Source organism: Mus pahari, chromosome 4 (assembly GCF_900095145.1).
Source record: "Mus pahari chromosome 4, PAHARI_EIJ_v1.1, whole genome shotgun sequence".
NCBI lineage: Eukaryota > Metazoa > Chordata > Mammalia > Rodentia > Muridae > Mus > Mus pahari.
The window spans coordinates 144,588,099-144,604,298 of NC_034593.1; the positions used below are offsets into that span (position 1 = coordinate 144,588,099).

A 16,200-nucleotide genomic window follows, 5' to 3' on the forward strand; every position below is an offset into this window, starting at 1 on the left:
CTGATTTATCATGAGACCCATGGCTCACACACATTGCCACATCCTCAGCAGTCTTTAATCTTCCTTGAAACCTCTCAGCTACTGACTGGAGATAAGTGAGAGAGCCTTCGGTTATTTGCTTTTTGTCTGAGCTGAATTTCCTGATCTGTTTGCCATAGGAAATTGCAAGGAGATCCTCAATCACTCTTCCATGACAAGTGATTAAAAAAAAAGCAGAGCATATACCTTCTGTCAGACTTAATTTGACTTTATACCTACATTTCTACCTTGTTTGGAATTAGGGAGGCCTTTTTAAAATTTGTCATTTGGGGCAGTGGTTTGGTTTTCTTTCTGATCATCTTTGTAACACATTTAATTGGGGGAGGGGGTTCGTGTCCACATAATTATAGGGGCAATCCTAGATTTTTAAAAGTCTCAATGACATCCTTTTTCCTTTACTGCTAACTGGGGGGAGGGAGTAATGGCATGTATTGTCTACAACTTAAGGTTTATTATGACTATGACAACACTAGTTGTAAGTTAGTGTGATTTTAGGAATAGAAATTTTAAAATGTGTGTTTTAAAGTTTGTTGTGTAGAGCTTAGCATCACCACTGCATGTCCTTAATGGCTTAGACCCTTTCTTCCTGCTCTTTGGAGTCCCTGTTCTTACCTCCTACACACATATGTGCAGTTTGGTGCACACACACACACACACACACACACACACACACACACACAGTTTGGAGTTGTGGCAGCCATGCTGGATGGATGACATCATCCCCTGCCTCTCTCTCTCTACTTTATCTCCTCCTCTAAGCATGAGCAGGTCTTCTGCAAGCTCTGCTCTACCACACGGCTGTATTCCCTTTCTCATTTCTATCCAGTTACAATCAAAAAGGGTTTGTATGTGCAAGAGCAGAGAATGGTAAATTTTTTTAACTGAAAAAAAAATTTCATATAGTATATTCTGATCAAGGTTTCTCCTCCCCCTACCACTCAACACCATGCCTTTTCTTTTTCTATTTAGACAAACAAGCAGGAAAACAAAACAGAATTTAAATAAATAAAACAAGTACTAAAAAAATAAACCATAAAAACAAAAAAAGGAAAACATAAAAGCAAAATACCAATAAAACAAAAACAAACAATCAAAAACAAAAGTACTGTAAGACAAAAAAATATAAAAATACCATTGAGTTCAGACTATTAGTGGTGGTCCACACCTAGAATCCCAGCACTTGGGAAGCAGAGGCAGGTAGATCTCTGTGAGTTCAAGGAAAGCCTGGTCTACAAAGGGAGTTCCAGAACAGAGCTACACAGAGAAATTCTGGCTTGGAAAAAGACAAAAACCACAAAAAAATTTAAAACAACAACAAACAAACAAACAAACAAACATCGTTTATTTTGTGTTTTTGTGTTGCCCATTTATGGCTGAGCAGGAGGCCAACTCTTTTTTTTTTTTTTTTTTTTTTTTTAAGATTTATTTATTATATGTAAGTACACTGTAGCTGCCTTCAGACACTCCAGAAGAGGGCGTCAGATCTTGTTACGGATGGTTGTGAGCCACCATGTGGTTGCTGGGATTTGAACTCAGGAACTTCGGAAGAGCAATCGGGTGCTCTTACCCACTGAGCCATCTCACCAGCCCAGGAGGCCAACTCTTAAGTATGTTTTATATACCCAGTGATACTCCATTAATTTCCTTTGCAAGCAGTTATCAATTGGAGATAGATTCTTGGGTAGGCATGGAAGATAGTGTTCACTTCCTCCTCTCAGTCCTGGGACCCCATGTGGCTTGAACCTGTGCAGGCCCTGTGTGCTGCCACAGTCTCTTTATGAGTTCATTCATGTATCGGTCATGTGGCGTATGGAAGGTCCTTGGTGTAATCCATAGTTTCTGGCTCTTACAGTGTTTCTACTTCCTCTTCTGATCAATGAGGGGAGAACTTTGAGGAAGACATCCCATTTAGGGACGAATGCTCCAAAGTCTCTCAAGTTATCCAGTTGTGGCTTTCTGTATTAATTCCCATCTACTACGGAAGGGAGCCTCTCTGGTTATCTCTAAATAAGACCCTGATCTATGGGTATAGCAAAATGCCTTTAGGAGTCATCTTACTGCTGTGTTCCTTTAGCAGAAAAATAGATTTTAGTGCTAGGGACAGTATTCTTACCAAGCCCAGAAAATAATTTTTCTAATATATTTCATGTATTTGTATATTTATATAAAGATATGGGGGCATTTTTGTTGTCACCAAACCTTTCCAACTGTAATATATACAACTTCTTTTTTAGCCATTTTACAAAATGTTTATTTTCTTTTAAAATATTTTTCCATGTAGGTGGATGTTATTGATATGAAATATCCCCGCAAGCTCATATGTTTGAAGAACTGATCCCCACTTGGTGGCCCTGTTTTGGAAGACTGGACCTAGAACCTACTTTCAGATATAGTGCTGTAGGGCTGACTGGAACAAGTTCACAATTCTGGCCTGAGTCCACTACTTCCCAGTTTGTCAAGAAAAGTAAACAATAAAGTTGATAGCTAGGCCCTGAGTCTCCTGGCACTCTCATTAGTTACTTCTCTTGTTATTGTGAGAAAGAAAAAATCTGCTAAAAAGCAGCTTATGGGAAGATGGATTGATTCGGGCTCATACATCATTCGAGAGGCCTGGTGCACTATGGTATGGTGGGGAAGACATGTTGGATGTCATAGCAGCAGAACCCATGGCTGGGACTCCTTACAACTGGGTGAGCCAGGAAGCAGACTGAGAAACCTTAAGATGCCTTCCTCTGTGCCCTACCTGTGCCATCTGTGCCCTCCCTCCTGAAGGTTCATCAGCCTCCCAGAACCAATGCTGGAACCAAGAGTTCTTCAGCTGAGCTCCAGGGGGACATTTGTATCCAAACCATGTCACTACCTTCCAGGCTCAGATCCTCGAGAGAGGAAATCTTGGCCGTGTTATTTTATTGCCTCCTCGTTGTGAAAAGTAGCTGAGATAAACAGCTTAAGCAATATAGAATTTATTTGGGCTCACAATTCAAGGAAATAATCTACCATGCAGAAAAATTGTGTCCAGAAAAAAGTGTGAGTTCACACTGCATGTATAGTCAGGGGACAGAGAGAGGTGAACAGTGGTACTCAGCTTACTTAGTTGTTAACATTCATTCCTGTACCCCATGGCTGTGAGTGGCTCATGGATGATGTCACTCACAGCCAAGATGGTTCTCCCTGCCTTAATTTACCTGATCTAGAAGCTCCCCCATAGACCTGACCGAGGTTCGTTTCTTTGTTCAAGTTGACAATCAATATGAACCATCAAATCAGCAGTTTGCTCCTTGATTGGCAAGACCACAGATTACAGGCTGATCTATGACTGCAGTTGGCATATCTGCACAGACAGATTGGACTTCAACGGACAGAATCCTTATACAAAATGTGTGCAGAGAGACCCACGAGTATGTCTTTAGCAGAGGTCATAGCTATGGACATTCCCTTACAGGGGCCTGGAATTGCAGACAGGATAACAAATATCATATCCAACATAGCTGAAAGGGAGCTCCTTACTCCTGAGTCCTGAGCACACTGTCAGTTCTGTTCCAAGCAATTCAGATACACTAGTGCTTCTAATCTAACCCACAATCACATAGAGTGGTCTAGTTTCTCCATGTCATCATGAGAAAACACTCCCCAAGTAGCAGTTTGGGGAGGAAAAGGTTTATTTGGCTCTCATTTCTGGGTCTCAGTCAATCACTGAGAGGGGTCAAGGTGGGAACCATAGAGAAAACACTGCTTGCTGGCTTTCTTACACAGGGACCAGATGTGGGCACTGAAACAAAGACTAGAGGCACGGAAACCATGTTCTGAAGGAGCCTGTGTCCACATGATTGTGCAGGGATGATAAAGGAGGAACTGAAAAGTGCTGTGGTTAAGGAAGGAGGTTCTCTAGCAGTGTGTGTATGTTTGTGTGTGTGTGTATGTGTGTGTGTTTGTATGTTCATGTACATGTGTGTGTATGCATGTGTGTGTGTGTGTGTGTCTGTATGTGTGTTTCTTTTTTCTCTCTTTCCTTCTTTTAGAATTAATGCTGAAGAGATGGCTCAGCAGCTAAGAGCACTGCTCTTGCAGTGGACACAGCTTCTGTTCTTGGGACCTGTATGGCATTTCGCACCTATAAATCCAGTTGCAGAAGATATGATGCCTTCTGGCCTTCATGGGCAGACACATGATGCACAAATATATACTTAGGTGTACACACACATGCACACATATGATACACAGACATATACTTATGTGTAAACATACACACACATACACAGACATGATGCACAAACATATAGTTAGGTGCACATACACATATGATACACAGAAATATGCTTAAGTGCACACACACACATACACACATAAATAAATATTTAAAACAATAAGAATCATTTAAACTTGATGGTTGGGATATGGATTTGTTTTTTTCCTTATATTTTGCCTGTTGATGTTTTAAAACTTAACGTAATGTTTTAACATTGGTTCATTCAAAAATTATCATAAATTTAGATTATTATATTATAGAGGTTTGCTTTAGATAGTGTCTTAAAGTTTTGTTATTATTTGTAATTAAAATATAATTTTCCCTTTCTTCCCTCTAATCCTTCCTATGTTCCCTTCCTTGCTCTCTCTTGAAATCCTGGCCTATTTCTTTAACTGTTATTATTGAATATATAGGTGTGAATATATGCAGCTGAATATGTAAGCATAACCTACTCAGTCTGTTTAGAGTCACTTGTATGGCTATAACTTCCAGGCTAACCACTTGGAATATGGATTTTTATTGTTCTTACTTTTTTCTTATAGTATTTCTCAATATGGATTTTAAATGGTGCAATGTTCAAATAAAGCGTGCAAATCCTCCTGGAAAACAACCACTTAAAGAGGAAATGAAAGCCCACAGCAGTACAGAGATGACTGGCTGTGTGGAACCATAGTGCCTAAAGACTTTTTATCAAACTCTGTGGGAAGCACTGTTAACTCCTTCATAGAGAAGCACTGAATTATCTGAAATCTCCTCTGGACAGCCCCCCATGCGTCTCCTCACACCTTGCACTTACAAGCAGCCCCCTTTACTTTCCGTGATGATGTCAGGGTTTTAAAGGAAAACACCAAGTTTCTCACTTCATAATGTGAAGTGAAGATCAGCCGGAGATGAGGGCCATGCTCCGCTCGAAGGTTCCTTGGGGCCTGTAGTGAGGTGGTCCAGGTGTGACCACGGAGGTTGATAGGTGAGAGCTCTGTTTCTCAGCCTTTTCCTGCTGTCTTCCAGGAGGATCCTCCTACTGGGAAATTGATTTCACCCTGCACATTCTTCCTTCTCAGGCTTTTGACACGCAACTACTACAGTGATCCTCCATGTGCATGAAAGTCTTGGTCACACAGGAGAAGAGGGGGCATTGTGTTCTCCAGGCACTACTCAGTCTTAGCACAGAGAGAAATGCTGTGGCGGGCAGTGTTGGCTCAGACCTGCTACTGTGCCTTTAAGAACGTAGCCTTTCCTCTGAAGCTCTCCTCAAAAATTCTTTCTATATCCCAGGAAACCCAAAATCTCCTCAATCACTTTTATATGTCTTTCTCTAAGCTGTCAAGGCATTGTGAGCCTATGTTAATGTAAGGAGAGCAGTGTATTGAAGATTTATTCTGCTTAAAATACATGTTAGTAAAAGTTCAAGTAAAATTGCCACAATCCCCAAACCTGCATGGTGAGAAGAGGCTCTGAGGCCCCAGACATAAAGAACAGATGCTAATCCACCTGCAGCTGCCTCTGGCTTACAGCAGCCAGGGCCATAGAGGCCCTCTTCCTCATTCTCAGAGTGATTTGGATTGCAAGAAGAACAGGAAAGAACCAGGAAGCTCTGAGGAGCTGGAAGGGGACCTGATGAAGGGTGGGCCAAAAAGACTATACTGAGTCAACAAAACTGCTGAGAGCCTGTCCCTTGGTTGAGGTGGCTCACTGTTCTATTCTCATTTTAGAATAATTTATCAACGCAAACACATGAGGACCCAGATGTGGCTCATGATCTAGATTTGAGCAACTTACTTACTTCATGGAAACATCATGATTAACATTTGCCTATGAGTGGAGCTAATCTCTACTTACAGATACTGTGTGAAAACACAAGATCACTCATTCAAATACCCTGGAGTAATTAGGCTGCTCTAGGCTAGAGGCTAGACACTCAGAGGACATCAACAAACACACATGAACATCTTGGGCTCATGACAAGCAGCACTGGCCAAGTCCCTTGTGAACTTTCGTTCTGGTCATAAGTTCTCATTCTTTCTCCCTCCAGTCCTTCTCCACTCCCATCCCCTCTCTCTCTGCCCTCCTCTCCCCTCCTGTCCTCCTCTCCCCTCTCCTCTCCTCCCCTCCCCTTCCTTCCTATCTCCTTTCTTCCTTTTTTTGAGTAACTTATGCTCTTGGCTGTTTATAAGTAGATGAAATCTGCTAATCTATTCTTGGGTCTCATGTGGGACAAAAACAAGGAAACTGGATTCCAGACAAAACTTTACCAAAATCCAGCTTTGTTACCATAAAAACAACTTGGCTTCACATCCCCATGTGTAAATTTAGTTAGATTCCATGATCCCCGAGGCTCCTTCTAGCTTTAAAAAGGGCAGTTTTGTGTATTCACAAGATTACCACCTTGTTGTGAGTGGTTGGCCCTAAGCCTAAGAGCTGACCCACCCTCAGATGAGCTGTGGGTTTCTACAAGGGAAAGGTCAGTCTTCTTCATATTGTCTTTTCCCGCAATTAGATTCCCCTTTCTACTGTTTCCTGTTATCCCAATTGACTTTCTACCATATTAAAATTCTTCAAAGCAGAAATCAGGTAGTATAGTCTACATATCATTGTCTAGATTATGAAAAGTCACTGGCTATGAGGGGTTTGGATTTCCATTTCAACATTCCAAAATATCCCTTCAATTTCATCTCTATCATGTATGTTTAGTTATTAATTATTAATTAACCAAATGACTAATTTCTCTTTTAGTATCATGAAAAAAAAATTTACTCTATCCCTCATCAGAACAATTTGTTCAGTCCAGATAATAAGGTTTTGTTCTTTTTATACAGAAAGGAAAGGCTAAGTTTATATAATTTAGAGATTAATTTATTGTACAGATATGCTTTCCTTAACAACTGCAGTACCAGTAGTGGCAACAAATACTGAAAGTTACTAATAGAGTGATTTTTATTAACATTGAGTGAAATTCAGCTCTGGGTATGAGAGGAAGCAATGTATGCACAGAGGGGTCAGTCACCCTCAGTCAAACCTCCTGCAGCTGAAGGGTTCACAGGACACCCACAGAGAAGATTCAGTACTGGCTGTGTTAAGGTGTTAGCAAGTGACTGATATATGAACACAGCTGTGATAAGGAAGCTGACCTTGGGTAGATAGCATTTGGTACTTCATCTGGATTCTTAAAAACTGCCCTTGATATGTCTTTGTGAGTTACAGTTTTTCCCTATTTGCAAATGATATGTTTTATATAAGATATCCATAAAACTCTACCAGAAAATTTCTAGAAATATCGCTTCAGATAAGTGGTAAGATACACTTTTAACTGAAAACTTTGGGTTCTTAGAGAGAAATGGGTAGACAGATTACGTTTGCTGGTGTGGAAACACTTGGCCATCCTATGAGCTTACCCAAAGCCATGGTGGAGAGCTAAAGTGTCTGAGAGGCCCATTTGCAGCTTCCCATACCATTTTAGAGGTGCTACAGGACGTAATGAGAAATTAAACACTAAATGATATTAAAATCAAGAGTCTGGTACCATGGGTGTAAGGTAGGCTTATGAGGGATGTTTCCATCTACCATTCACTCTACCCTAAATAAGTTCCAGGCTGGCCATACACTTCCAGTCTCCGGCCTTTGCCTGCCTCTGCCTCCCAAGTGCCAATGAACTTTTAAATATTGTATCTCAACACAGTCTAAAAGCTTAGCCCTAGCTAAGGGGAATGGATCACAGGTAAGAGAAAAGTGGTTTTCACAGGACACCCTTCCAAGAGTGCCCCATCTATCCAATGGCAGCCTTCTCATTCTCAGCTAGGCAAAGCTTGCCAAAGGGTACATCTGGTGCTGGCTGATGGCTTGCTTCTTTTACAGAGTCCTTCCTGTTCCTGCACATGCCTCACATTGTGGGGAGTGGAGCAGGGGTGGCTTGGAGCTCAGAGGCAGGATCTACAGGGATGCTGGAACCACTTGGTGGCACTTTAGGTACCTTAAGTGCCCTAGGGCTCTATCTGGTTGCAATAAAACCCAAACGTCTTTAGAACTTATTGGTGTTTGTCTTAGAAATGGTATGAGGATGTGTTTGAGAAAAGAAAAATGTGGATGAAAAGCTATCACCAAGAAACCATTATTGGGTTAAGCCATCTATCAATCAAGAATAGAACCATTTCAATAACCAGACTTATTTGTGTAGTTCACAGCAGAATTGGGAATTGAAAGCTTTTATCTATTCTCCCTAACTCATGAACACACCCATGCTCTCTTTCTCAAGCAAGGAGATGCACATGTTCCAACTGACAAGCTCACACTAACACCTCACTGTTCCAAATTCATGGCTTGTGTTAGGTGCATGTTTGGTGCATGAGCTGTGGGCCTGAATGGATGGACAGGGACTGGTCCATAGTGTCTTAGTCCCACACAGCAGTGTTATTCTGTGTTTGATACCAGATTCTGAAACTTTGCCTACTGTTAAAGCATAGCCAACAAATGTGGCAAGCTCAAGTGTATTTACATCATAAAACAAGGACCCATTATCCCACTGGCATCAGAAGGATCCTCGAGGCTGGCTAGGGCCAGAACCCAACCCAGCCCGATGGGATTTCTTGATCTACAGGAATAAAAGGGGGTTCTGAGGGCCTGGCAGAAGAAATGGGAAACCATATTTGTTTCCAAGTCACCCCTAACCCAGAGTTGTGTTTGAGTGGAAAATGTCACTAATCTAGAACAGAATCTGGAATTGTAAGAAGACATGTCACATTACAGGTATTCAGAAACCATTTCCCGATGAACTCACCCATTCCCTAAACTCACCAGTTTCTTTCACTCAGTCAGAATGTTCACTTGACAAGCTAAGGAATGTCATATGTTTCCTACAGGTGGGCTGCCCCAGCTGGTCCTGATGACTTTATTAAGAATAAGCCAACATTCTGGGCAGCAAAACAATTTCATATTTCATTCTCCTTTTCCTTGTAAGAAAATTAAAGAGAAATATGTTTTTAGCACGAGAAGTCTTTTCTTTCTTAGTTTCTCAGCAGCATCCAGTAAATTAGGCTGCACTTTGGCACTGCTATAAAGAGTAGGTGCTTGGGACTAATTCAGCAGCACCACTTATGCCATAAACCCTTACTGTCATGACCTGCAGGTCATAGACACAGCAGCAAATAAAAGCAGACAGTCCACAGTCCACAGTCCCCTCCTGTGTGAACTTTTTCCCTTAGAGAGAACCAAACAAATACTCATAAAGCCCATCGCTGTCCAACAACAAATTCCTGAAGAGATGAACAGCAAGCACTAAATAATGGCAAAATCCCGCACGGTGCATGAAGAAGCAAGTTTTCAAGTTGAGATCTATAGGATGAGTAGGAGTTAGCCAGCTAATGGGAGCAGGGATGAACCAATAGGTGCAAAGACCCTGAGAGGAAAGCGGGTGACTCCATTCGTACCACTCAAGGATAGCTAGTGGAGGCTAAAGATACTGGAGCAGGGGGAAGTTTAAAATGAGGCTAGTCTTTCAGCTAGAGGCTAAACCAAACAGGCTTTGTTGATGTCTAGTTAAGAATTCTGGTCTTTTCCTAAGATTATCAGAAGTGATGAAAAATTATAAGCTGGAAGGAGCAGACTTGTATTGCATGCATTTTGACTCAGGGCTGAAGAAGTGCTGAGGTCACCACTGTGTAGATTTAGAAGTCATTTCAGATGTGGACATGGAGGCAGTGGCATGTGAGTCTCGAGTTTTCAGTATGACGGTAGGAGTGTGATGATCTTGGGAAGATAATCTAAAGCATATTTCTTCTTTTTTTTTCATGGCCAGTGTGTGTCTATGTGTGGGCTTTGGTTTTCTTCCAATATTTCTGAGGAAACATCATCTGCTGAAGAGAGCCAAAGTCAGTAGCTCTGTCCTCTGACACCTCTGTCTGTTCACAGATCAGGGACCACACGAACTATGCTCCCAGCTCCACCTCCTTGCCCTGCCCAGGCTCCTCAGCCCTGATGTGGAGTGACCAGCTGGAAAGGTGAGATAGAAAGACAGCCTGCTTGGCAGAGAGGCTTCCTAGTCCTTGGCTCAGGTCTCAGTAATGTGTAGTGAGGGCTGGGGAGATGGCCCTGCCTATTTATTAGTGCTTGCCTCAAGCCTGGGGACCTTTGTTCCACCAGTAGAACCCATGTCAAAAGACAGGTGTGATGTGCACCTATACTCTCAGTGATGGAGAGATGAGAAGGTGGAGAGAGGAGAGGGGGAGACAGGGGAATCCCTGGGGTTCACTGGCCAGCTAGCCTGGCCTACATGGTCAAGTTAAAGGGTCAAGTCTCCAATGGAAGAAACTGTCTCAATGAAAAAGTGGAAGTTACTTGGGGACCAGCACTCAAGATTGTTCATTGCCCCCCTCCCCCACACACTCGAGCACATACACACCTTGATGTTATCATACACACCTTAATCCATAAAAATAAAACTCTTCAGACATTTCCTTTCACGGAGGCCAGCTGAGACTGGTTCCAGCTTTGTCTCATGACAAATCAGTTCCTCTACCATGTCACTGAGTGTTCATAATAAGATGTATAACAAGTGTCTTATGACTGAGTCAGTGTCTTAATAAGACCCCAGAACCCAATGTTTTGCCAAGACACTCTCAGTTCCTCTTTGGATTTGATTTGATTGATATGAACTGTGTCCTTTAGGGAATGAGCACTTTGGGAAACAGCACAATGAAGACTGAAATGACTTTAGAGTATCAGTTCTTCCCCAACACTGTCTTCATTGTGTCTGTCAGGAACTCCAGACCGCGGGTAGACTGAATGAAATCTGACAGGTTGATTTTGGTCCATAGCCTATATCCAAAAGAGAGGACTGGAAGGAAAAGGTTTTGTTGTTTTTAACGACAGCACACTTGGAGCATTAAGGAAGTCAAAAGCCAATCTGCTTACTTTATTTCATCCTCTGGTTTTCCAGGTGTGAACATACCTCTTCTCAGTATACAGGGTTACTATGAATGTGGGTGTTTAGGAGTTTAATGTCTTTGCCATTTATAACCTGGTTGTGATGATGGGGAATCACTTCAGTTTTTCAAGGAAAGAAATTGAATATGTTTTTCTATGAAGTTGGAAACTAGACTAGCAAAAAATATGCTGGTGAACTCTGGAAAAGCTTAGAAATCACAAGACTGGAGCTATACGGGTAGCTTAGTGGTTCAGAGCACTGACACCTCTTGTAGTGGACCTGAGTTCAGTTCTCAGGACCCATGTTAGGGGACTTACAACTGCTTGTAATTCTAGCTTCAGGGATCTGACTCCCTCTTCCCTCTTCTGGACTCTAAGGGCATCATACTTATGCACGTGTACAAGAACACAAATACATACTCCACATACACATGTGTACACACACAAAAACTAATCTAAATATTTCTAAAGTCACAAAATCAACATAATTTTTATACAAGTGACATTTACACTCCATGTCTTTTATTTAGACATCTGTAAGATTAAATGTGCTATCCTGGGCACATCGTGGCTCTCCATTGTTACATAGCATGAAGGGAAGACAGAGGGTAACTTATTTCCATCTTTTTGTTATTGTTGTTGTTGTTAGTTTCACCCTAAGGCTTTTTAAAAAATCATTTATTTTTTTAGTATGTTTATGTCTGCACGTGTATCTGTGTAAGTGTATCTGCAAGGTTTTTAAAAAAATAATTTGTTAGTTATGTATCTGTGCATGTGTCTGTGTGAGTATATGTACAGGTGTGTGCATGTTTGTGTGTGTGCATGCATGTGTGTGCTTGCATGTTTGTGTGTGCCTGTTTGTGTGTGTGTTCCTATTTGTATGTGTGTGTGTGTGTCCATGTGAGTGCAGATGCCTGCAGAGGCCAGTAGAGGGCAAAATATCCCTGGAGCTGGTGTTACAGGTGATTATGAGGTGCCCAATAACAGAGCTGGGAACTGACTAAATTCAGATCTTCTGCAATCGCAGAAAGTGCTCTTAACTGCTAAGCTGTCTCTCTAGCCTCTCTGTACATTCTAAAAAGTCTGTCTGGTACATTTATTGGATGCATTTTAAGGCATTTATTACCTGTGCTTTGAAAAATATTATTTTTGTTTCTTTAATGTAGAATATATACTTCTAAGACTGTTTGCAAATATTTTAGAAAGTTAATATATTGTATACTGCACAAGAGTTTATCAGGGGGTACACAGCAGCTCCCTCAACCAGGATCTGCAATCACCCTAGGTACCATGGCAAGTATATACACTATAATTGTAAGACAATGTGGAGGGGTCTGTAGTTGCTGTTTTGTTTAATAAGTTTGGTTTGGTTTGGTTTGTTGTTGTTGTTGTTGTTGAGTTAGTTATTTAGTTAGTTATTTAGTTAATTAGTTAGTTTGACAGGGTCTTCTGTAGTCCTGGCCAGCCTCAAACTTTATGGAGCCAAGGGTTTCCTTGAATACTATATTCTCTTCTCTCAGCCTCCTGGGTGCTGGAATTACAGGAATCACACTCAGCTATGAGATTGCTTCTTCTTATGCTTGCATTTTCTTTCAGCTTAAGAAGACATTCTAGGAGTGTGCAGTGTGTGAGCTATAATGCTCTTGAAAAGCACGCACAGTAAAAATGTCTTCTAAAAAGCATTAGAGATTTGAAGGTCTGTCAGTTAGAGTCTCTGGGTTGCTTCATTCTAACTAGCACTGGACACAGCCTTACCTAGCAGAGGCCTTTGTTAGTTTGATGGGAGGCTGTACTCAGTGACACTCTTCCTGCTTTTAAAATCACAAATATATACATATTGGGACTTGTGTGCTAAAACTGTATTTGATGTACCTATAATCGACCTTATTTATAAAACACACCTAATTTCTACCAGGTGTTTTGCCTTTACATGACATTTAGATTTCTTATTTATGTGCTACTTTTATTTTACACACAAACACATTAACATTCATTCTGACTGTACTTACAGTTCCTTCTCTGTTTTAACAGATGATGAACAGCCTGAAGTGGACTTTCATTGCAGTACCTGCTTCCCTGGGTCTGAGAATTTCTTCCCCCAAGGAAGGATAACTGAATATTTTGGATTGTATCTTCTTTTGGCCTCATATTTTAAGTTTTTCTTGCCATTAAACACACTGAGACAAGCTTTCTTAGGATAATCTGAGAGTCTGGCTGTCAGCTGGTTCCTGTGAAGGACTGAAGACTCTGCACTTGAGAGGAGGGCAAGACGGCATAGAGTAGCATGGAGAGACTCAGTGCAGAAATATCTACAGCCTCCAGAACCTTTGTGGGCACCTTCGTGTGTTGATAGTCTGATTCTACTATATAGATCTGAAAAAGCAGCATAACTTTTTAAACAGTGAAGTATCAATGTGTTGAGAGCAAATGTCCAGCTAATAAGCCATGAGCCAAACAAGACAAAAAAGCTGGCATGAGAGGGCAAGAGAGATTGTGCAAAGGGTGTTTGTGCCAAGAAGATATAGGGTACCATAGAGTTGTGTCCTTCTCAATGAGACTGGGAAATAAGTTTCTAATTTAATTCTAATTACTGCCTCCTCAGTAATCCAGGAATCGTGCCATCATTTCTCTGCTTTTAAAGGGAGAAGTTTAGCTAAAGACACATTCCAGGTGTCACTAATAGCTAGGTGACTAAATGTTCAGTTAGAGCTGTTGAAAGGAAAACTAGCTAATTATCGTTCCAGTTCAATGTTATTTTTTAATTACTATCTACTTAAGATTTCTAATAATTTGTGCTCAGGCAGCACAATCAAAAAAAATAAAAAGAGGGGGTAAAATTACTAAGTGACAGTTATTCTACATCTAAGTCTGTGACTTTTTTATGAAATAAAATGATTTGAAATAGTGGACTTTGAAAATTATTTGAGTTATTTAATAGCTTCCATCTTGTACACACTTACATGCTTGTAAATACACCAAGTTGTTCTTCCTTCTTCCACCTGTCCTTCTGACTCCCCTCCTGCCCCCTAGTTCGGCCCTTAGTTCAGTTCGGCAGAAATTCAGTATCTGCTCAGACACTGCTGTGTCATCCTGTCCCTTCTCTGGGCTCTGTAGTTTCATCCTGAACCAGGATTCCATTCTCAGTCCATTCACCTATAACCAAACGATGTCTTTTGTGAATCAGCTGTCGACTCCCACTGTATTACTTTAAATCCGTTTCCTACTCAGATTTAAGTTCAGTGACCATTACTGAGCACAGGGTAAAGACCACTATCAGAGGGATGTCTATCTCTCACCTCCATGGGTATCGAACTGTCATCTGCTATTTATCACAAGAGAGGGCCCTGAACAGTTCTCCACAAGTCTCATCACTAAGATTTGCTGCAATGACATCCCACTTACAGGACCAGGTGATGTAGCAGTCGCATGGTCTTTGATGCAAAGTTGGATTTGACTCTCAATACACCATACACAGGCCCTGTCCCCTTGAGAAAGCTGCATGTCCCGCTGGGTCTCAAATGAAGCCATCTATGAGCTGAAAATAGTGTTTCTCATAAGTTATTGTCACACTATCTAGGAAGTGTATGCAATGTACTAGATGCTAGTTAGACATGAGAGTTTTTGTTTAGGATTATTTCAAAGTACTTGATACAAGCTTTCAGTTCAACTTCAGACTGATTTCCTTTCCACATGGGGTTGAATGTCATGAGCAGAACCCACGTCTAATTCATGTATTCTTATCTGTAAGACCTTGCCATCATTTTACCTCTGCAGAACTTCCTACCTGTCCTCTCCTTGTCTTAGGCCTCGGACAAGTCACACCTCTATGTCCTTGCCTGTATCCCCATACTGACATTATGTGTAGTTCACAGTATTACACCACACTGTTTCTTTAGCACTTTCAGTGGCTATGTCATTTCCCCCTGAAAAACAATGTCTAGAGCCCCTTTTTCTTATATTTTCTTTACCAACTTCCTAGTGCCATGTTGTCATGTTTGACATCTAGAAAGTTACTATTCACTAGTAAATTATCAGCAGGGGTGACATTTATATATAGGGCTCCCAGCTTATAATAGGAAGGAATTTGGTGGGAAGCTGCTCCTATATTACCATTCAGTTGAGGAAGTTTCATGTTAACTTTCTGATTTGAATGCATCTGTATCCAAGCAAACTAGTTCAACACAATAATGTAATAAACCTCTTTTTGCAAAAACAATAATATTGCAATAACTGGAAATGCTTGACAAAGGTGATTCTCAGACACCAGGCTCGCCCTCTCGTGATTTATCTGAACTCTGATGAGAGAAAGCATGTCTGTGTAAAACGCTTATGGTGCTGTTTTTAAAAACAGGTTTTCGTTTTTTCAGTGCGGTTTTAGGTTTTCAGCAAAACTGAATGGAGTTCAAAGGATACTTTGACTTTTAGTTCAGAGGAATCACCTACTGCTGACTGAATTCACCTGAAACGCTGACTTTCCACAAAGTGCACTTGTGCTGTGATTCAGTGACGTGAATTAATTTTTAAGGCCGTCATCATTGGCACTGACAGCAAACACTCTCATCCTTATGTAATAGGTTACAATAAAGATTGATCTTCCAAATAAGGGCTGATCCTCCAAATAAAGGTTGATTCTCCACTGAGTTGCTGCCCTGGTGGAATTGATCAGTAGGTTTAAACCAATTGTAAGACCAACCATAAAGCTTAGATTTAAACACACCAAACTGTACAACATTAATGTGCTAAGTGGGTGTGTAGACATGCGTTCTTGCTCTTTTTCACATGTATGTAGTGGATTCTTTGTAATATATTATATATTGGATATATGTAAGATACTTGTATAAGATACTACATGCATTGTGTGTATGGTTCTTGATAATGTATTACACATATGTAAATTACTATATGTGACATATTGCATGCCACATATGTCTAATGTGTCCTGTGTTGTATATTGCATGTAATCTGTTCTGTAATGACCTCCTGCAGAGTCCAATCTCTAC

At 40.9% G+C, this 16,200-nt stretch overlaps 1 protein-coding gene across 2 annotated transcripts in view; it reads left to right on the top strand.

Annotated features, from left to right (window-relative positions):
- Ptger3 (prostaglandin E receptor 3) overlaps positions 1-14,725 on the top strand; it is an 80,979-nt gene extending 66,254 nt beyond the window's left edge. The window contains exons 3-4 of one of the 2 annotated variants that reach the window (XM_021196734.2): positions 10,187-10,275; positions 13,232-14,725. In XM_021196734.2, the coding sequence (XP_021052393.1) occupies positions 10,187-10,275; positions 13,232-13,235 (93 nt within the window). In that variant the 3' untranslated portion in view covers positions 13,236-14,725. The remainder of the gene's footprint in view (positions 1-10,186; positions 10,276-13,231) is intronic. The other variant, XM_021196736.2, reaches the window with a different exon arrangement.
- The last annotated feature ends 1,475 nt before the right edge of the window (positions 14,726-16,200 follow it).